General features: G+C 47.1%; 2 protein-coding genes across 2 annotated transcripts; one reads left to right on the top strand and one right to left on the bottom strand.

The window, feature by feature from the left end:
- Positions 1 to 8,405: 8,405 nt before the first annotated feature.
- On the top strand, positions 8,406 to 10,520 carry LOC122192812 (interleukin-17F-like). Its single transcript, XM_042893478.1, has 3 exons — positions 8,406 to 8,432; positions 9,232 to 9,476; positions 10,283 to 10,520. Exons 1-3 carry the CDS (start codon positions 8,406 to 8,408, stop codon positions 10,518 to 10,520), a joined length of 510 nt encoding a protein of 169 aa, XP_042749412.1.
- A 6,618-nt stretch (positions 10,521 to 17,138) lies between these two features.
- Positions 17,139 to 18,884, bottom strand: LOC122192813 (interleukin-17A-like). The gene is made up of 3 exons (XM_042893479.1): positions 18,858 to 18,884; positions 18,052 to 18,296; positions 17,139 to 17,376 (listed from the first exon to the last, which is right to left on the bottom strand). The coding sequence occupies exons 1-3, from the start codon at positions 18,882 to 18,884 to the stop codon at positions 17,139 to 17,141; spliced, it is 510 nt and encodes a 169-aa protein (XP_042749413.1).
- Between the last annotated feature and the right edge of the window lie 1,929 nt (positions 18,885 to 20,813).

Here is a 20,813-nt window from a genome sequence, read left to right as displayed (position 1 = left end):
ATCCCATAAAAGTTCCCTTGTTACCCCCTTTCAGTTCCCTTAGGACCGTAAGAGTTCCATAGTGATGCCATAGAGCTGCATAGTGACACAATAGAGCTGCAGAGTGACCCCATAAGAGTTCCCTTGTGACACCATTGAGCTTCTTAGAGCCCTCAGAACAGTTCCATAGACACCCCATGGAGTTCCGTAGTGACCCCGTAGAGCTGCCTGGTGACCCCATAATAGTTCCCTTGTGAACCCATGGAGCTTCTCAGGGACCTGTGAAGAGTTCCGTTATGACCCCATGGAGCTCCATAGTGACCCCATAGAGCTGCCTTGTAACCCGAAAACTGTTCCATAGAGCTGCCTAGTGACCTCATCAGAGTCCCCTTGTGATCCCATGGAGCTTCTTAGGGTCCTCAGAACAGTTCCATAGACACCCCATGCAGTTTCATAGTGTCCCCATGTAGCTCCGTCATGACCCCACAGAGGTCCATGGTGACCCCACTAAAGTTTCCTCATTACGGCAAAAGAGCTCCATAGTGACGCCATAAAAGTTCCATTGTAAACCCATTACAGTTTCATTATGACCCCATAGAAGTTCCTAGGGACCCCGTAACTGTTCCAGTATGACCCCATGGAGCTCCATAGTGATCTCATAGAAGTTCCGTTGTTACCCCATAACAGTTCTCTTATGACCATAAGAATTCCATAGTGACCCCATTCAGCTCCTTAGTGACCCTGTTAAAGTTCCATTGTGACCCCATGGAAATCCATAGTGACCCCGTTAAAGTTCCATTATGATCCCGTAACTGCTCCATTGTTACCCCATAACAGTTCTCTTATGACCTTAAGAGCTCCATAGTGACCCCATAGAGCTCTGAAGTGACCCCATAGGGCTCTAAAGTGGCCTGTCAGAGCTCCTTGGTGACCCCAGAACTGTGCCATTATGACCCCATCAGAGCTGCTTAGTAATCCCTGAACTGTTTCATTGTTACCCCTTCCTGTTCCACTGTGACCCCATAAAGTTCCATAGGTTCCTTGTAACTGATCTATTATGACCTTTTAAGAGCTCCATAGTGACCCCATAACAGTTCCTTTATGACCCGATAAAGCTCCATATAGGGCTGTATTTTGGGCATCAGGTGTTCACGTCTGCTGGACTGCAGGTGTTGTGCTTGGTGGTGCTGGAGCTGGTTCTGGGCTGGGATGTTAGTTAGCAAGGGAGGGGAAGCTGCTGATGTTGGTCTTTGATGGAGATGACTTCTCACACAGGTTGAAAGCCTTCAAGGCCGCCTTGCTGGAAGTCTTCAAGTCTTCCCACGCTCAGTCTGTGGGCCTGAAGAGCGTGATGGAGTCCATCAACCGTGACAACCCTGAGCCCTTCTCGCTCGCTGAAGTGAAGTTGGCGTTGGCCCACATGCAAGATGACAACCAGATCATGGTGTCTGATGACATCATCTTCCTAATCTGAGCCTCGAGGAGGAGGAGCCCAAATTTTACCTTCACCTCTCCTGAATGCTTCATCTGGCTGTGCTGAACTTCGGGAAGCACTTTACTGGCTGTGAAGCTCTCTCACTTGCCACCTCTGAACTGGAGTATTTGGGAAGAAGTTTGGTTCTGCAAGTAGTCAGAAGGAAGAACTGATGTGCAAGTTACTGGTCTGCTTGATGTGTTTTTAGCTGTGACCTGGGTTATGCGCGAGCTCAGGTTGTTTTTACTCAAAGCTAGTTTGTCTTCGTGCAGCAGGACTCCCTGTGGCAGGCTTTTGCCCTTATAAATCTTTCTTTTCTCCCCATCTGGGGGCTTCCCAGGCTGGGAGGAGCCTCTTCCCTCCCAGCTTTTCTTACTGTTTAATTAAAACGAAAACATGGGTTTAAGCATTCAACAGCAGCACTAGTAAGAAGAAATATGGGGGGAGGGGGGAGAAGGAAGGGATGAGGGAAGTTGGAGATGGAATTTTCCTCCAAACCAACATGCTCCCATGGCCAGGGAGGGTTTTCAAGAAAACTGAAATCACAGGTTAACCCGCAGCCAGAGCTGGTGAAGGTTTGGGATGTTAAAATTCCATTATTTTGTGGGTTTTTTATTTTGGTGAATTTGAGGTTAAGCTTTGGAGAAGGCCCTGAGCAGCACAGACTCTTTCTATTGTCCTTGCCAGGATATCTGCACCACTCAAGTGCCCTTATTTGTGTCAGTGACACCATCAGTGTTAACTTGCATAATAAAACCTGTCTGTAGATAACATTTGGTCCCATTGCTCCTGTGACTTAGTGCTGACTTGGACCTAAGCTGTTCCTGCTTAGCATATATATGCCCCATCCATCCCTGGAGGTGTTCAAGGCCAGGTTGGATGGGGCCCTGGGCAGCCTGGGCTGCTATGAAATGTGGAGGTTGGTGGCCCTGCATGTGGCAGGGGGTTGGAGTTTGATGATTCTTGGGGTCCCTTCCAACCCAACCATTCTGTGATTGTATGATCACATCTGAGATGTGGCCACCTGGGTCCAATTAAACCACTGCACCAGAGAACCTTGGCTGTGCTTGGGAGGAGCACTGGCTTTTATGTCTTTTCTTGTCCATTTTCACCCCTTGGAAGCACCCAGCCAGCTTTTCTCTCCTGGAAATTTCCCCAGTGCTCTAAGAAACGTCCCTGGTCATTTCTGTTGCTCCTATTTTGCCTTGCTGTAATACCGGGGTTATTTCCATCTCTTCATCTCTCCCACTTCTCCTTGAGTTTTGGAGAATCTTTGTAGGTCACAGCATTGCATCAGTGAGGTTTTTATAGAGCTGCCTCCCCTTCTTCAGATGCTCAGGCCTCCATTTCCCCGTCCTTACCGCTGCATTGCTGCTAGCAGTGCATCCCCCATTACAAGTCACCAGAGGGAGCTCCAAGGTAGAGAAATCTGCTTCGTTGGACTCTCCCACAGCCTGCAGGGGAAACTCAAGTCAAGGTCTTGGCTCTACCTGACATTCAAAATGGGGGAAGATATTGAGGACTGTCTGTTAGAAACAGGCTTGTTTGTTTTATAATAATAACGAGGGAAACCATAAGGAGATTCCATTTCGTAGAATTATCATAGAATGGCCTGGGTTGAAAAGGCCCACAACGCTCATCCAGTGCCAACCCCCTGCTGTGTGCAGGTCACCAACCAGCAGCCCAGGCTGCCCAGAGCCACATCCAGCCTGGCCTTCAATGCCTGCAGGGATGGGGCATCCACAGCCTCCTTGGGCAACCTGTTCCAGTGCCTCACCACCCTCTGGGGGAAAAACTTCCTCCTCATATCCAACCTAAACCTCCCCTGTCTCAGTTCAAAGTTTATTAGTTTGGTTTAGTTCATTTGTGGCTTTCATTCTTGCTAATTTACAAGAACTCACCAAAAATTACGTTGGTTGCTCAAGTTGGACTCTTTGGCCCTGAGACCTGATGAGCACTGATTCAGGCAGAGGTGTTGCTGTGCTGGGGCTGAGCAAGAGGTGGCAGATGCACTAGGCTCATTTTCATGACCCTTTCCAGCCCAATTTTCTGCATCACAGAGGAAACAGTGCACAGGGTGCAAAAATCCCCCTGGTTTCTGTAACCCTTTTGTCTCATCACCTCTACTTTGGCAGTGTGACGACATTCCAAGACAGCACAAGATAGCAATCTTTGGGGTCTGACTTAGAGAAGACCTACAAGGCATCGATGTGTGTTTGTGGGCAGAGTGACCTACATTATCTAAGAGCCTGAATGTGAGTGAGAGGTTGCAGGGCTTTCCCCAGGGTGGCCCTGATGATGTGCTGATTGGAACTTCTCTCTATGGGAGAGAAACAGGCTACCAGGCAGATTGTGTCAGCAGGACCATGAGCGGCACCTGACCTTAGCATAATTCTGCAAAACAGGTAGAAGCATCGCTTTCAGCTTCTACTGGGAAATGGGAACTGTAATATTTAGAGGAGCATCGTGCTTCCAACAAGATTCAAGGTTACAGGTAATAATAATGAGGTCTCAGAGCCAGTGAGTCCAACTTGAGCAACCAGCACACTTGGTCTCACCCACTGCCTGTTGTCTCCTCTTGAGCTTTGGCCCTAACGCTTTTCCTGCTCTCATCCATCTCCACGATGATGGATGAGAGTGAGGGCAGGAGACTCAGTGCTGGTCCTGATCCATGTTTTGGGGTTAGTGACCCAGTACAGAATGCCTGGATTCCCTAGCATCATGTGTGATGGCAGCAGGGCTGGGCTGTGCCCCAGACACAAACGCAGTGTTGAGTCATAGAATCCTTAGAGTTGGAAGAGACCTCTGAAGGCCATTTAGTCCAACTGCCCTGCAATGAACAGGGACACCACAGCTGGATCAGGTTGCCCAGGGCCTGATCCAGCCTCGCCTTGAAGGTCTCCATGGATGGGGCATCAACCACATCTCTGTGCAACCTGTGCCAGTGCCCTCGCTGTAAAAGACTTTTTCCTTATATCTAAACAGGTCCTGCACCCAAATAGTGCTCTGATGTCTTATTTATTGTGCCTTAATGTTGTTTCAAGCCCTCAGCCACCTGGCTTTGGACAGGATTACTGCTGCTAGAAATGTACTATTCAGTTTGTCTGTTGGCTGAAGGATGGATGGCTGAGCACCAAGCAGCAGCAGCACCACCGAATCCCTGCCTCTCACTCAACCCACAGCCCTGTCCAAAGTGTGAAGCCAAGATGAATGTGGGACATGAAAGTGAGGTTGGCCATCACTTGTAGAATACAAAGGTTCTGCCGGCCCCTGCAAGGCTGATGACACAGCACTGTGGCTGCTGGCGTGTCGGAGCAGGACGTGCTGATGGCCCCATTCTGAGGTTTTTGTTGCCAGCACCTGTGGCACGCTTGGCCAACCACATTTCCTCTCAAAATTTGCTCTTTCCAGTTCACATCTCTGGGCTGTGGTTGGCAGTTTGGTCATTGAATGTCAGCAAACCCAACCAGGGCAAGCATGGGTGTGTAGCATCAGCTTTGAAAGCAGGAGGTAGGTGACTTAATGGTGTGGCACATAGCAAAGGGGAAAACCTGGGTTTGCCAGAAAGGCAGGAGAATGAGCTGGAGATTCTTGTTCTCCAGCCACCCTGCAGAACTCAGTTCTGACATATTCAGTGCTGAGATCTGCATGGAGATGATACCATTTCAGTCCCAGTGTCTGCCTTGGGCTACAGAAGGTCTTCTGATGTGCTACAGCTGAGCTGGATCATCTGTCCCCAAATGTTGCCTTTGTTCAAAATGAGAATCGTTGGGACTTGCCTCCTTGGCCCATCCATCTCAATGGCAGCGTTCCCACTTCCAAAGCAGAATGTGTCCACACCATTGAAGACTGAGTTCTGTGCCCAGCGTTTGCTCTTCTAAGTGTAAAGGTTTTTGAGTGCTTCTGCTTTCTGCTCCTTTGTTCTGCATCTCTGTGGCGCCTTGTGTTTGGAATGAGATTTGGGGTTTTAAGCTGAAATACTCAGAGGAGCTTAAAAGGATGTGGCACCTCTCCTATGAGGAAAGGCTGAGGGAACTGGGCTTGTTTAGCTTGGACAAGAGAATGCTCCAGGGAGACCTCATTGTGGCCTTGCAGTGCTTGAAGGGAGCGTAGAAACAGGAGGGGGAATGGGTGTTTGTGAGGGTGGATGGTGATAGGACAAGGGGGAATGGTTTTAAACTGAGACAGGGGAGGTTTGGGTTGGATATGAGGGTCATGAAAATGAGCCTAGTGCATCTGCCACCTCTTGCTCAGCCCCAGCACAGCAACACCTCTGCCTGAATCAGTGCTCATCAGGTATCAGGGCCAACAAGTCCAACTTGAGCAACCAAAGCATTTTTGGTGAGTTCTTGTAAATTAGCAAGAATGAAAGCCACAAATGAACTAAACCAAACTAATAAACTTTGAACTGAGACAGGGGATGTTTAGGTTGGATATGAGGAGGAAGTTTTTCCCCCCGAGGGTGGTGAGGCACTGGAACAGGCTGCCCAAGGAGGCTGTGGATGCCCCATCCCTGCAGGCATTGAAGGCCAGGCTGGATGTGGCTCTGGGCAGCCTGGGCTGCTGGTTGGTGACCTGCACACAGCAGGGGGTTGGAACTGGATGAGCATTGTGGTCCTTTGCAACCCAGGCCATTCTGATTCTGTGGTCCAAATGCACTCTGAAAACAGCCAAGTTGCATGGCTGAAGCCCCAGCAATGTCATTAAAACCTTCACCAAATGTGTAATTAATCCTACAGTGCATTTTTTTTTTTTAATCACATATAAAGTGTAGAAAATCTATTGTACATGTAATGAAAAAAAATTTGATTTCCAAGTCTCCATCCCCTATCCCTGCTCTGTGCCACAGGAACACAGGAACAAATAGGGTTTTTTTTTTGTTGTTGGTAGTTGCTTGTGAGATAATCTTTTCCTCCTTTGTAGTGATCCATGTTAGGTGACCTCTTTTTGATTTCTGTGAACTGCAGCTGAAGGTAACTTTAGTCATAGGAAATTTCTGATCAAGGAAGGAATCCTCCCTGAAGGTGTGAGCTGCTGAAGACAGAAGATATGAGTGGAAAGTGGTGGTGAGGGCTAATAACCCAGCAGTTGGCGTGGTAATGGCACTGCTTCATCACCTGTGGCAATTTCCACTTACCCTCACACCTGCACGATCCGCTCATGGCGATGCCCTTTTCCTTCCACAGCAAAGCTGACATTGAGGGGAAAAAAAAGGGGGTTCCTTGCTGGGCTATAGAAATGGGTTTTTGGTAACTTTACCACCTTTTGGTCTTCCACGCTCCATGTCTCAGTGATGCATTAATGAATATACGGGTAAGAACAGTCAGAATGGGAATGCGTGTCGTGAAATGGATGTTACCTGACGTGAACTTAACCTGAAATACAAACAGCTTCTGGGAGATGAGTTGCTGGTTTCTGAACCGCCCATAGATCAGACCACAGAATGGTTACAACATCTTGAAATGACATAACGTGTCGGGCAATGAAGATTTCTGCCAGTCACACGAACAGAGGTGGCAGAGCATGAAGCGGGTCAGCTCCTGCTGGCTTGGCAATGCCACCAGTATGTCAGCAGCTCCTGATTGACCTCCGTGGTCCAGAGGACTGAAGACAAATCTGAGCGATGCATCCTGTGCTTCCATGCTCTTCTTTCAGCCTGGCTGCAGAAGAGGCTTCTCCTGGGCTGTTCCTGCACAGACCCTGTGATCAGACTATTTGCACGGACTCCTTTGGCAATAAAAATAGCTTTCATTCCAAAATCCCACTGTGCATCTGAGAGCTGAGGGTGCTTCTAGGGAAACAGCACATCCACTGGCTTTTCCCCTCCGCTCTGTGATGCTCTGCTGCTTCATGGGCAGCACAGTCCTTCCTCCTGCTTGTTTTCATGCCTCTGGTCGCTAGTTACAAAATGGGGAGCAATTAGTTTGTGATTAAAAGCTGTTATCCTCTAAGAGCATGGTGGAGCGGTGTCAGGTGGAGGAACTCCAACAGTGCAATGCCAATGGAGCCCCAAACACAGCTCCTCCATCTGGCACAGGAGGATGGTCAGCCCAGGTCTGGGCATGAGCTCCAGTAGTGGAGTCAATGGGGGAGGCATTGGGGCTGCAGGGCACAGGGCTCACTGTGACACACTGGGAAGAAAGCCTTGGCATCGGGCAAGATTAAGCTGTGGGATGACTGGGGTAAGAGCAAAGGTGGGGAAAGAAAAAGATCAGTGAAGAAGAAACACTGAGAGTCTATAGGGGGGCTGTAAGAAAGAAGGGGGGACAGACTTCAGTAGGGTCTGTTGTGATAGGACAGGGGGAATGGTTTCAAACTAGGAGAAGGGAGATTTACCATGGATATAAAGAAAAAGTTTTTTACAGTGAAGGTGGTGAGCAGTGACACAGGTGTGCAGTGAGGCAGTGGATGTCCCTGCAGACAGCCAAGGTCAGGCTGGATGGGCTCTGAGCACTGGTGGAGCTGTGGGTGTCCCTGTTCAGTGCAGGGAGTGGGGCAGATGGCCTTGAAGGCTTCCTTCCAGCTCAAACCATTCTATGACATACACGTTTGTGGTGAGAGAACATTAATATTAGAAAGCAAGGAAGGAAGGGGGAAAAAAAGCTGTGTGAACGTTTGTTTGATGGTTTTTTTTTTTTAACTCTTTTTCTGCTTGTATCTCTTATCTGCCTAAATATACAGCATTGGTTGATTTGGGATTCTGATGACATGTCTGCCCTCCCATTTCTTTGGTAGACGGAAGGAAGTGGGCTAGGAAATGAAATATCAGCTCCTAACCTTGGGTCAGGTTAGTGATTTTATGCTGCAATGGGAAGGCTGATAGTGCTTGAACTTCACTATAAATAGGAGACCACGGCTGGCTGTGAGAGACACGGACTGAAAGAGGTCTGAGAGAAAGAAGACCCGTGTGCTCCATCACTGCGTGCACTCATCTGAAGCAGAAGAGGCTGCAATGGCTTTTGCCAGCTATGCTGCACTGGTAAGTGTTTGTATTTGGTGTAAGGACTCTGTCCTGAGCATTTGGAAGTGGGTATGGTTCACATCTCCAGCATGTGACCGTCCTGCATTGGGAGGCAAGGGAGTGTTTGCATGTGTAAGAGCAGCGTTGCTATTGCTGGCAGGGGGTTGAGCCATGCAGGCTTTTTTTTTAAGGCAACTCACCATCAAAACAATACCATCAGAAACAGCTGAAAAGAGAAATGGAGGAGGCACTATGAAGTGAATACCTGTGCATTTAAATTCCTGCCTCGGTGGTATTTGCAGCACTGTCAGCTCTTAGGGTACTCCTAAAAGCTTTGCATATCTGTCTTCATCCAGAAGAATGGTAGAAAACTCTCCGATTTCACCAAGAAAAGGGTTATTTCCAGAAGGTGTCTCCTAGCTGGCTGACATTTCCTGGTCTGGAGAAGTATGTGTCTTACATAGGCAGGTAAGCTTAGGTTGGTTTAGTTCTTAGCCCACCTTGTAGAGACGTTTGACACTGAAGGAGGAGGATGCTCTGCAGCTTGTGGGAGAGATGCCCTACTTGGTGCAGTGCCAGCTGTGAATCAGAATTTGAATCAGAATTTACGCTGAGCATTGTTCAAATCTTACTCTGTTTTTTCCTGCTGATGCATCTCACCCAAACACAAGTGTGCAGATCTGCTGCCCAGTGCTGATTCGCAGCAACGAAGGAACGCAGGATGCTAGTTCCTTGGTCCATCGATGGATGGTCCAGCCACCTTTCCTTGTGCTCTCTCGTGGCTGAGCAGACACAATGACAACTTTCCCTCTCCCAGCTCAGGTCTCTGCTTTTGGTGCTGGTTTTAGCACTCGCTGTAAGGAGCTCGCCCCATGGGAAGGTCGTTCATCCTCGACCCAGGAAGGTTGGTGGCTCTGAGAGGCTGAGTGAAGACTGCCCGAACCAAAAGGATCCTAACTTCCCGACGATGGTGAAAGTTGACATTCGCATTGGCAGCTCTGATCCTGCCTCCAAGATGGTCCATGACATCAGGAACCGGTCTCTCACTCCTTGGAATTACAGGTAATTCTATAGGTGTAATTTGAACAATAATGGCCATGATACACAGTTGTCATTTGGGCTGAAAAAATGTCTCGTTCTCAGCGTATGTCCAGAGTCTTGTGAATATTGAAAGCTGCTCTTGACAGACACTTTCATTTTGGTGTTGGGTGAATAAACTGCAGTGCAAAGGGACATCATTGGGTGGTTTCTAATTAACATGTCAGTCGATAGTTCCTTTAGAAAAAGAAGAATGTCAGTACATTGCAGTTTTACGTTTTCCTAACTGAAAGAAATTTCTGAATGCTGAAATTAAAACAAGCAAACGTGAATGGTCCATTTGCTATCAGATATTCATTTCAACCAGCCGTTCATCAGCTCCATTCACCTGCTGATGAACAACACGGCAGCGTTAACTTCCCAGGATTGATTCCAATTGTAGCAAAGCATTTAAAGAAATGTTAAGGATTTGGAAGTTCTTTGGCTTTGTGTCATAGTGGGTAAATGGTGTGGTGCTTTAGGTTGGATGTCAGGGGGAAGTTCTGTGCTATGAGAGTGGTGAGGTGCTGGAGCAGCTGCCCAGAGAGGCTGTGATGCCCCGTCCATCCCTGGAGGTGTTCAAGGCCAGGTTGGATGGGGCCCTGGGCAGCCTGGGCTGCTGTGAAATGTGGAGGTTGGTGGCCCTGCATGGCACAGGGGGTTGGAGCTTCATGATCCTTGAGGTCCCTTCCAACCCAACTATTCTGTGATTCTGGAGGCAAAAAAGAAGAGCCTACCAAGGCACAAGAACATAGCAAACATATCAAACCCTTTTGTGTCCCTGTGCCCAGGCTCGATGAGGACCCTGACCGCTTCCCCCGGGTGATAGCTGATGCTGAGTGCCGCCTCTTGGGCTGCTTGAACTCACTGGGGCAAGAGGACCGCAGCCTCAACTCCATCCCCATCACACAGGAGATCCTCGTCCTCCGGAGACAGCAGCGGGGCTGCCAGCCCACCTACCGCCTGGAGAAGAAGCTGATCACCGTGGGCTGCACGTGTGCTGCTCCAGTCATCCAGCACCAGTCCTAGCAGGGATCAGCAGCGGGTGCAACGTGGGGAGGAAGAACCGTCTCCTATGGACACCTCTGAGGAGAAATCCCAGTCACCTACCTTGCATCAGCATGACTTTCTGAATCTGGGCAAATTAACTCCTGAGATACTGATTCTTGCTGTAGTTCATTCATAGAGTTCAGCATGGGAATCACCATCTGATGATGATTTGATCACCTATTGATGGAGGGGAGAAAGGGAAACATTCATATTTCTATTTATATCTTCTATTTATGACTGTATTTATGAGTCAAAATATCCAAAAACTGGTGCATGTTTACCTGTATTTATTCAGTAATTTATCAGCATAATAAAACTTGTATCTTATTTAGAAGAATGTTGCGTGGTAAAAATGAAAGCAGGAACAGGGTAGATTGAGTCTGTACTGCAGTGGCATTGCAAGATTTCAGCAAAGCTAATGAGAACTTGCATTCTAATCAGAGGAAGGGATGAGAAAAAGGGTTGAAAGCAGAGAAGTGAGGCTACACAGGCAGTGCTGGAGGAGCTGGAAATGGAAATGATGGGATGGTGGGAAGAACAGTATGTAACGTTGCCTTGAAGAGTGGCAGCTGAAATTTGGGTTGGAGTCCAGCCTGGTTCATATGAGCTCAGAAAATCTGTCCTTCCAAACAATCATCCTTAAGGATTTCCTTCAACTCCACCAGCTAGGTGGTTGGCTGAGCAGAAATTCAGGGAAATGTGCAGATCTGGATTCGTCTCACTGCTCGTTATCCAACCTGGCCTTGAAGCTGTGGGTGAGGAACCCTCCATATCAAGAGAAGAAGCAAGAAACCCCTCTGCAGGGCTCTTTGCTGTTAAGCATTTTTGTTTTTTCCCCTGAGCAGCTCGTGTCATCGTTAGGTCCAACCGTATCCTTTCATGCTTGACTTTCGAGCAGCATACACTCCCTGGGAGCCCACCTAAGCCAGTTAAACAACCCACGGGCAGCACGATGGAGAAACCAGCTCATTCAATTACAAGCACTTGTACTCATTTGTGGCAGCAGCTGTTTCATTATGACCACCAAGCCCTTCATGTGGCGGGGAGCAATCCCACAGAGGCGTTCTCTGTATGCACTTGCTCAACTCCAGCACTGCTCTTCCAGTAACCGCTGACCAGGAAATCACAATCTGGCACCCAGCTCTTGCTGGTGACCTATTTCTCTCCCTGTCAACAGGCCTAACCTGTGGGATTGTCCTCGTTTGTTTTGTGGAGAGAAAACGAGCCTGGTGCTCTTTCTCTACTCATAATTGTGTTGGCATTGGCTTCATGGCAGCTGAATGTTTGAACTCTCCTGTGTCAACCACTCTACCCTAAGATTTGTTCTAATAGGAGGAATGGTGAAGCAGCTAATTAAGGAAATTCAAAAGCAATTAACTAAGGAATTAAGGAAGTTAATTGTGGACCTCAGCCATAGGTCACAGAATCACAGAATGGCCAGGTTTGGAGGTTTAGGTCATGAGGGTTGGTTGGTTTGGGTCATGAGGCTTTGGCTCCAGCTGTTACCAACTACAAACCACACATCTGTCAGTAAGGCACACACTTGTCTGTGGGGATTGTTTCTAAATAAATCCAGCAGCAAAGCTTATTTCCTTCTAATGGCATCGTTCTTAGAGAGCCGTTTTGCAGCTGCTGGCTTTTAAGGTGAGGTAGGTTGGCTTTGATTCCCAGCAATCTAAGAACAGGGCAAACGAGATCAACGCTTCCTGTAAGCAGCACAGTCATCTCACCACCAAGAGCAGATGATACACTTTGAAGCTGAGGACCAGATTTTGCTAACGGCTCTACCTATTTTTCTTGCTGGCAGCAATCCACTCCTTTAGTCAGTGCACCCGTCTCAGTGCTGGGTCAGTCGTCGTCTCTACTCCCAGCACAACTGTGGATCTGGCTCTGAAATAGAGCTTAGGGCAGCCTTTAGGGACTTGGTTATTGTGCCAGGAGGACAAGGCACAGCTGTAGGCGTAGAAGCAGCTCCACAGTGTCTCCTCATATCCCACTGGGCTAAGCAACCCATGCTAACAGGTTGGTGTCTGAGCTTTTCCTTTCTGCTCTCCTGCTCACCTCTCTCTAACCTCCTCTTGCTGTCCTTTTGCTTGCCCTTGGCTGTGCCCAGCTGGGAGCTCGATCTGGGGAGCAGCTTTCATGAGATGGTGAAGGAAGCATGAACAACCCTGTTTTAGTACAGAGGCACAGCAGCCCAGGCAAAACCTCTTCCCAAATCTGTGCTGTGAGGTATTTTCCTGCTGGTGTGATCCAGGCTTCTCTGGGCCATTAACAACAGGCAGAGGTTCTTGGTCTTGCAGCCCTTTTGAAAACCTCCAAGTTTGCTTGTTGCTCAAAACCTCTACTTCTAAAAGTCAACAGAAATTAAATACATGAAAAATACAGGTGTTGCAGCCTTAAGGGTTCAGGGGACAAACGGGGAGCTGTGCAAGCTGTGTGCTTAATGAACCAGAGGAGCAGTAACTTGAAAATCCAGGAACAGTCATGGCTTGCTGGGAACTAGAACTAACAGGCAAAGTTCTGAGGGATGAACACTTTGCTGACCAGTCCTTTGGGTATCTACAGTTTGGTGCCAACACAGTAAATAGAGATGAGGAGATGACTTTCCACACCAGCTGTGGGTCCTGGCTGTACTGCAAGGTGACCGGAGAGATCCAGAACAGAAACTGCACCCATGTCCCCATCACAGGACAAAATGTGAGACGTGCCTCCATCTCCCCTCCTTGCCCCTTAACCTTCTTCTTCTTCCTCTGACATTTTTCCTCTCTCATGCTATTTTTAAACGTATGCTTTAGAAGACATTAGGTGAGTGGGCCAAGATGATATCTTCTACAGCACAGTTCCATTTCTGCTTTTTGCCACTATTTTTTTGCCCCTTTCTTAATTTTCCTAGCAAGAAATCTAGCCTAGTCTTTCTTCTTCTCTTTTTTGTAACTCCGTAATATTAATAATACCCTCGATGCTCTTTGGGGTCATGTACCAAGCAGGTTCTACTCAGCTGTGTCTGGACGTAGCTTTCTAGAAGTGAGTTTTGATGGTTTTACTCTCATGTACAAAGAGTTACGTTTCTGTTTTATTTCCATCCTTACTAAGCACAATTTTTTTGTATCAAGGTCAAGATTTCTTGTTCCAGTAAGTCAGCAGAGATGGTTTATCTTCTCTCTCAGTTGCCGCTATTATTCTTTCTCTTTTCCTTTTCTTTCAGACTTCTGAAATCTGCACTATGCTCACTTATCTTGGCCCCCTTCTCATAGAAATGTTTGCCAGAGTGTTGAATCTTTCATCTTTCACAGGCATCTGGCATCTTTGTGTCTTGATTTGATAACGGGCACCGATGAGCATGGATATCTCATCATTTGCCACACAGATCACAGAATCACGTGAGTCATAGAATAGTCTGGGTTGGAAGGGACCTCAATGATCATCTAGTTCCAACCTCCTGCCATGGACGGGGTTGGCACCCACTAAATCAGGCTGTGGAGGGCCTCATCCAGCCTGGTCTTGAACACCTCCAGGGATGGGGCACAGCTCTCTGGGCAGCACTATCAGGGCACCTGATAGTGGCCTTTCAGTATCTAAAGGGGAGCTACAGGAAAGAAGGGGACAGACTCCTCAGCAGGGCCTGTGGTGGTAGGATAAGGGAAAATGGTTTCAAGTCCAAAGAAGGCAGATTTAGGTTAGATATAAGGAAAAAATCTTTTACCTTTTAGGTAATAGGTTACCTTTTACCACTTTTAGTGAGGGTGGTGAGGCACTGAAAAAGGTTGCCCAGAGATGTGGTTGATGCCCCATCCATGGAGACTTTCAAGGCAAAGCTGGATCAGACCCTGGGCAACCTGATCTAGCTGTGGTGTCCCTGTGCATTGCAGGGGAGTTGGACTAAAATGCCTTTAAAGGTCCTTTCCAACTCAAAGGATTCTATGATTGTAGCCATAATATTAACTGCTTCTAATTGAGCAATATTAGTGATAGGTGGACAGCTGGACTAGATGATCTTAGAGGTCTTTTCCAACCTTATGATTCTATTCTGCAGAAGCATGTACAACATCCATGCACATTACAGAATTTGATACAGGTCAAGTTGTATCAAGATGGTTGTGCCTTAAGGAATGGATTTCATTGGGTTGATAAATGGTCCAAGGAATAATGACACTGCTGGAAGAGGGACTGCAGCATCTTTGCAGCAGAAAGTTGTACGCATTTTGGTACTTCATCTGTCTGACCTGGTTCTGACTTTTTCCACATTGTCGCTCTCTCAGAATTGCTAATAAATCTGCATTACTTCTGTGCCAACCCCAGCTAATCTTCTTGCCTCTACCAAGTGATAAAAGGCCTGTGAAAGACAGAACGCTGTCATGTTCCTTGCTGTTTGCTTGTTTGTTTTTTTTTTTTTTTTTGCAGTCTGCTCCTGTGCTTGATATTCCTGGTACATCCAGCTGGGTGAACTTCAGGACCTGCTGCAGACTGTAAGGAGGAACTGTTGGAGATAAGGTAAGAAACAAGCAAGTTAGGATCTTGCATACTGCTAAATACCCTCATATGGGCAATGTTATATCAGGTTGAGTGGTGGTAATTAAAGCTGTGAACAAAACTTCACTGTTTCTGCTGCACATAAGGTGATGACTTTGAAAGGGTAGATGATAGCAGAAGAAGGGGAAATGGTTTAAGTTGAGGGAGGGAAGATTTAGGTTGGATGTCAGGGGGAAGTTCTTTGCTATGAGAGTGGTGAGGTGCTGGAACAGCTGCCCAGAGAGGCTGTGGATGCCCCGTCCATCCCTGGAGGTGTTCAAGGCCAGGTTGGATGGGGCCCTGGGCAGCCTGGGCTGCTATGAAATGGGGAGGTTGGTGGCCCTGTGTGTGGTGGGGGGTTGGAACTTGATGGGTTGGTCCTTTCCAACCCAAGCCATTCTGTGTGACTTATGGTTAATTAATGTTTCACAAGCCCGGTGAGTATCTGCTAAGTAAAACAACGGTATGGAATCTCTGGCTGCGCTGTCAGATTAGTTTGTATAAGTTGATGCACCTGATTTTTGCCAAGAGCTGATGAGTGAGGGCTTGAGCTCATTGGAGGGAATAACTTCCAGCAAAAGCTGGGCTGATAACATCTCCAATTAGCACAGCTGGATGTAGAGAAGATGCTTTCACCCAAGAGGACCCTGCCTCCTTTGGGATGTGTTGGATGTGGCTCTGGGCAGCCTGGTCTTTGGTTGGCGTCCCTGCTCAAAGGGCCATTCTATGATTCTACCATCTGCATTCCTGAGCATTTTTTGAAGTTCTGCACTTCCTGTTGCTCTTGTTGGTGCCCAGGAAGGTCACATCTCCCCCGTATGGCAGCAAAGCAAAGAGCCATGTCCATGCAAACCAGCCTTCCATTAAAACGTGGAACATTTTCACCAAGCTCCTTCAAACGTACGTTCCTGCAGTGTGAGGTTCCCACCTACACAAGAGTCTTCACGGCCGTGTAGAAGTGCTGTGTCAGTGTTCTCTATATCTGGAGCACTGGGAGGACACGAGCGTGGAGGAAATTACCGCTGCGGTTAGCAGTGTGCATCTTCTCTGAGCAGCATTCGATGACTCCAGTGATCCACCTGCCTCACTCATGCTCCGTTCCCTACCTACGCAGGAACAACCGAAGGTAAGCTTCATGGTAGAAAAGTGAACTTTTATACTCCATTTTGGAGGAGTCGGTTTCTTTTCCGCCAGCGAAGCGTTCAGAGTGTTGTGTTGAACATTCCCTCGACAACTCCTTTTCAATCAGATAATGAAGTGAACTGGGCAGTCACTGGTGGCTTTATTTTTGCTGAAGTGTTGTTCAGTAAATTATTTCCCCCCCAGGTGCTTTTCTTTCTCTATGGGTAAAGCAATGCTAATGATACGAGTGCTAATTGTCCTGTGTTCTTCCCGTTCTACTGCAACAGAGCTAGGTTTTGTCAACGGAATTTCAGTTTTTTGTATTGCACAAATCCCTTGTATGGTCATAATAGATAATGATAATAATAATAATAGATAATAATAGATAATAATAGATAATAGATAATAGATAATAAAAGATAATAATACAATAATACCTGTGCTACCTGGTGTAGGGAACCTGCTTTGGCAGGGGGTTGGACTCGATGATCTCTGGAGGTCCCTTTCAACCCCTACAATTCTGTGATTCTGTGATTCTGTGATAATAGAACGGAGTGATTTCTTGCCATATGAGAAAAAGTTTCTTCAGAAAGAGACGACACCAAAGAGTTGATTTGCTGTTTGATTTTTCTTTATTGCTTGGAGATAAATAAACATAGATAATTACAATAGGTTTACCAGCATAAATAGAATTAAATAAATAGGCTTTTCAAAGTGTCGAGTAAAGTTGTGTAAGGCGTGATTCTGTGATTCTGTGAAGGCGTTCCTGTCGCTCCTCTAACAGAGCACGTGGAAGGGGCTGTAGTCTGAATCCAGACTTTCAAAGGGGAAACGGATTTAAAAACAAGACAAGCGCAAAACTGAGATTACTGCTAATCATGATGGTTCAGCCCCACGGATTTTCGTTGCTGTTAGGCAAGGCAGTTCTCCTGCAGCTCCCCGCTCTCGTGCTGCGGGCTCCCCTTAGGCCTGGTGCTGGATCAGTGGGGTGACACACGTGCAGCCCACGGTGATCATTTTCTTCTCCAGGCGGTACGAGTGCTGGCAGCCCCTCGGCTCGCGGCGCAGGACGAGGATCTCCTGTTTGATGGGCACCGAGTTGACGCTGTGGTCCAGCTGCCCGGCCGAGTTCACGCACCTGGAATGGCGGCACTGGGCGTCAGCAACCAAGCGGGGGAAGCGGTTGTGGTCCTCATCGATCCTGTGGATTGACATGGAAGGATAGGAAAGCGTTGGCAGGGGAAATGCTGCTGCACTGCTACAGGTATGTTAGTCTGGAGCTTTATGAGCTCACCGGTGGATACCCATAACCCCTGGAATATTGCCTGTGAAGGGGCAGAAGACCCTCTGCTATTATTTTGAAGTACAAGTATCAGTAAGCACTGCATGCTTTTGACTGCAAGACTTGCGTGCAAAGGGCTTGATTCAAACAGGCATTGACTTTGGAGAACTAGTTAGAAGTGGGCCTGACTAATGGACCCAAAGAGCTTCAGCTCTTCCCCACAACAAACACTCTTAGGGCCTGATGCTGCTGTTAGTAAAGCACCACTGACTTCGGTGCGTGTCAGACCTCCAAGGTTTTTTGATGATCTCTTAAGTGGCAAATGCATTTGAAGATAAACCTTGCCCCAGTAGGTACATTAATTAAATTACAAGGATAATTTACTTTTTTTCCTTCTATATTGGCCTATACCATACTTTTGCTCTATCCCCCTTTATTCATCAATTAGCTTACAAAAAGGATTATATGGACAGTGGCTATCCTTACATTGCCAAAATCTCTCAGTACTGAAGTACTTAAACTAAAGATACAGGCATAGCCTCTGCACTACTCTTAACCCAGTGCATTTCTAGTCCATAGGGACGGACACAGTACCTGTAATCCCATGGAGCCAGTGAGCGTTTGCTGATATCAAGAGTCACTTTGGTATCCTGGTTCACGTTGCTGATGCTTATGTTGACTCTCACAGTTTGAGGGAATTTTCCATCTTTTTGGGTTGGGCATCCAGCATCTCCTTTCTTGAAGAGGCTCTCTGGCTCAAGTCCTGGCCATATCACCTTCCCATGGGCAGAAATGCTGGCTGACAGCACGGCCAGCAGCACCAACAGCAATGGTCTGAACTGGAGAGAAATGGTGCATTTAGGGCAGGGGAAAGCATAGCTGCTATAGCATCACACGACTAATAATACTTCTGTGAGTCTGGGAAATTCATTCACACTCATCCTAGCTGGTAGCGAAAGCTCATACTGTAGGCTGGGGTGATTATGGAAAAATCTGTCCTGTATCACATTCATCTTTGCATGGATTAATTCTTACGGACACCAACGTACAGTCAGTTGCCACTTGGTGGTATATAAAATCTCGGTTATACTAAATAATAAATAAAAAAATAAATAATATATTTGAGGTATTAGAAGAGTATAGCAACAAAGAAAATTTACTCTAGGGCTGAGTTTTCAATTTATTCCTTGTCTTAGTTCATGTTGCAGTATATGGTGTGCTAACAGACCCATGCAGTGTGTCCCATGCTGGTGCTATTCAGCAGCCTCCTGTTTCAGTTCTTTTCAATAACTCAAGGTTCAAACAGCTGTTTTAAAAACAAGTGCCCCATTGCTGAGAGTCATCTATTAAGTACATCTTTGTCAAATTAGGGGAAAATAAAACACAGAGCAAGTTCTTACCAAAGGAGAACAAGGGATTGGAGACATCTTCCTTTTCTTGCTGCAGCTGATGCTTGTGCTGGGCTCTGTCGAACTGAAGGTGACTGTGTGCATCTGCTGCTGGTCTTTTTATAAGGGCTTTCCTGCCGTCCTAGTTAAAGGGGAGTAGGTGTTTTTTCCCACTCTTACCAGTGGTTTCTTGTCTTAAATTGAAAAGTAGATGTGTATATTCCATTAACGCAGGTGGAAAACAGGATACAGGTCCCTCCCCTTCTTAGATTTGTAAGTGATGTCATTGCTTTATCTGTGTAGTGACAAAACTCCATGCTGATGTTAGAAAACCACTGAAAAATTGACATGCACACCTCAGCGCCTGTATGCAAAGTATGAGGTTTAGAACTGGGGCTGGAGTCGCTGGTTATCAAATGTAAATAAGCGTGCTTCGTGGTCTCGACTTGAGGTGCTGTAGCATCACAGACACTTGTTGGTCATTCTGGTGGCTCCTCATTTGGAATTGGGCAGTGCTGGACAGCCAGTTTTTCAGGTTTTTTTCCAAGTCTGGATCAGCTTATTTTTTATACATAGAATCATACCATAGAAGCATAGAATGGCTTGGGTTGGAAGGGAGCTCAAGGATCGTCAAGCTCCAGCCCTCTGCCTCTGGCAGGGCCACCAACCTCCATATCTAATACTGGATGTATATACCTCACCTGTTACATTTCAATTTTGACTAGAACGTTTTCAGACAGTGTGTGCCCAAACTTCATCCATCGCCCTCCATCTAGGAAACAAAGCCCAAAAGGCTGCTTTTATTTGATTGCCAACTTTTTACTTCACTTCCAGATCTTGCACTATGAAACAGGTCTCCAGGAGGTGTGGTGGATGTAGCTAAACCTTCAGTTCCTAAGTTAGGGAGAAGACAGAGAGATTCAAGAAAAATCCCTGTGAATGCTATGAGATGAAAAATGGCCACTCTTGTAGGCAGGAGAGGTGGAAGGAACTGCAGGCATCTGCTCTGTGGGGCACCACGGAAGATAGGTGATACCCTACAACACTCGAAAATATTGGGAGCTGAACTGCTTCTCATCATGTAGCCCCAAGGCTGTCCGTATGACAGCTCTGAATTTTGGGTGACAGTGATCTGCGACCCCGTGTGGTTCGTCAGCCCACACTGCTGTCTTCCATCCCTGTAAGACCAGCATACTGCAGCTGTGTCATGTCCTACCATGGGAGTATTTAAACATACAATGCTTAAATCCTTGTGTTTGAGTGGACAGGCTCTGTCCTGATCAGGATCCCTTTCTCCTGTTGAGGAATTAGCAATTTCAGTAGGGTACTGTAAAGGAGCTGCAGGCCTGGACATTCAGAGATGCTTGAAAGCTGTCTGTCCTTCTCACTTTGAATGCCTTGGAAACTTAAAAAGGGAAGTCCTAGTACTCTGCTGCCAGCTTCAGAGAGATTCCCTACCTGAGCTTCATCCCTATGCTGTTATCACAACTGCCTCAGTTTTTGTTTCTTCTGAGGTGGAAGCCTTGACTGCTCATTAAAAGTAGTGGGCTTGACCTTCAAAGAGACCTTGCCTGCAGAAAGGCGTCTGCATAAACTCTCCTCATCTGCTTTCAGGGGTTTAAACCAACGGCTCTTCAGCAAATCTTTTGGTTGCTCTATGGGTGACTGTGAGGCAGGGTGCTCCTGTGGAATCATTGCATGTCCTCTGTTAAGAGCTCAGAGCTTTGCAGTTGCTCCATTCAGCAGCAAAGTAGGGATGTGAACATTTTGGATAAAACTTGTACTGGAGCAGGAACCAGAAACTTGAGGTTTTTTTTCCAAGCAAATGTCCCAGCCACTAGCCTACAGTCTTCCTCCTTGTTCTCCCTAGCAAATATGTCATGGCGTAGCTAATGCTATGCTCAGGGGCATGATTTAGCAGAAGGTTGTTAGGGCAGTACGGTTAGGTTGTGGTTGGACTTGATGATC

Source organism: Lagopus leucura, unplaced genomic scaffold (assembly GCF_019238085.1).
Source record: "Lagopus leucura isolate 7727_CA_CO unplaced genomic scaffold, USGS_WTPT01 109-17_obj-0_obj, whole genome shotgun sequence".
Classification (NCBI taxonomy): Eukaryota; Metazoa; Chordata; class Aves; order Galliformes; family Phasianidae; genus Lagopus; species Lagopus leucura.
The sequence above is the reverse complement of the archived record's forward strand: the minus strand, read 5'-3'. Positions and strand labels throughout refer to the sequence as shown.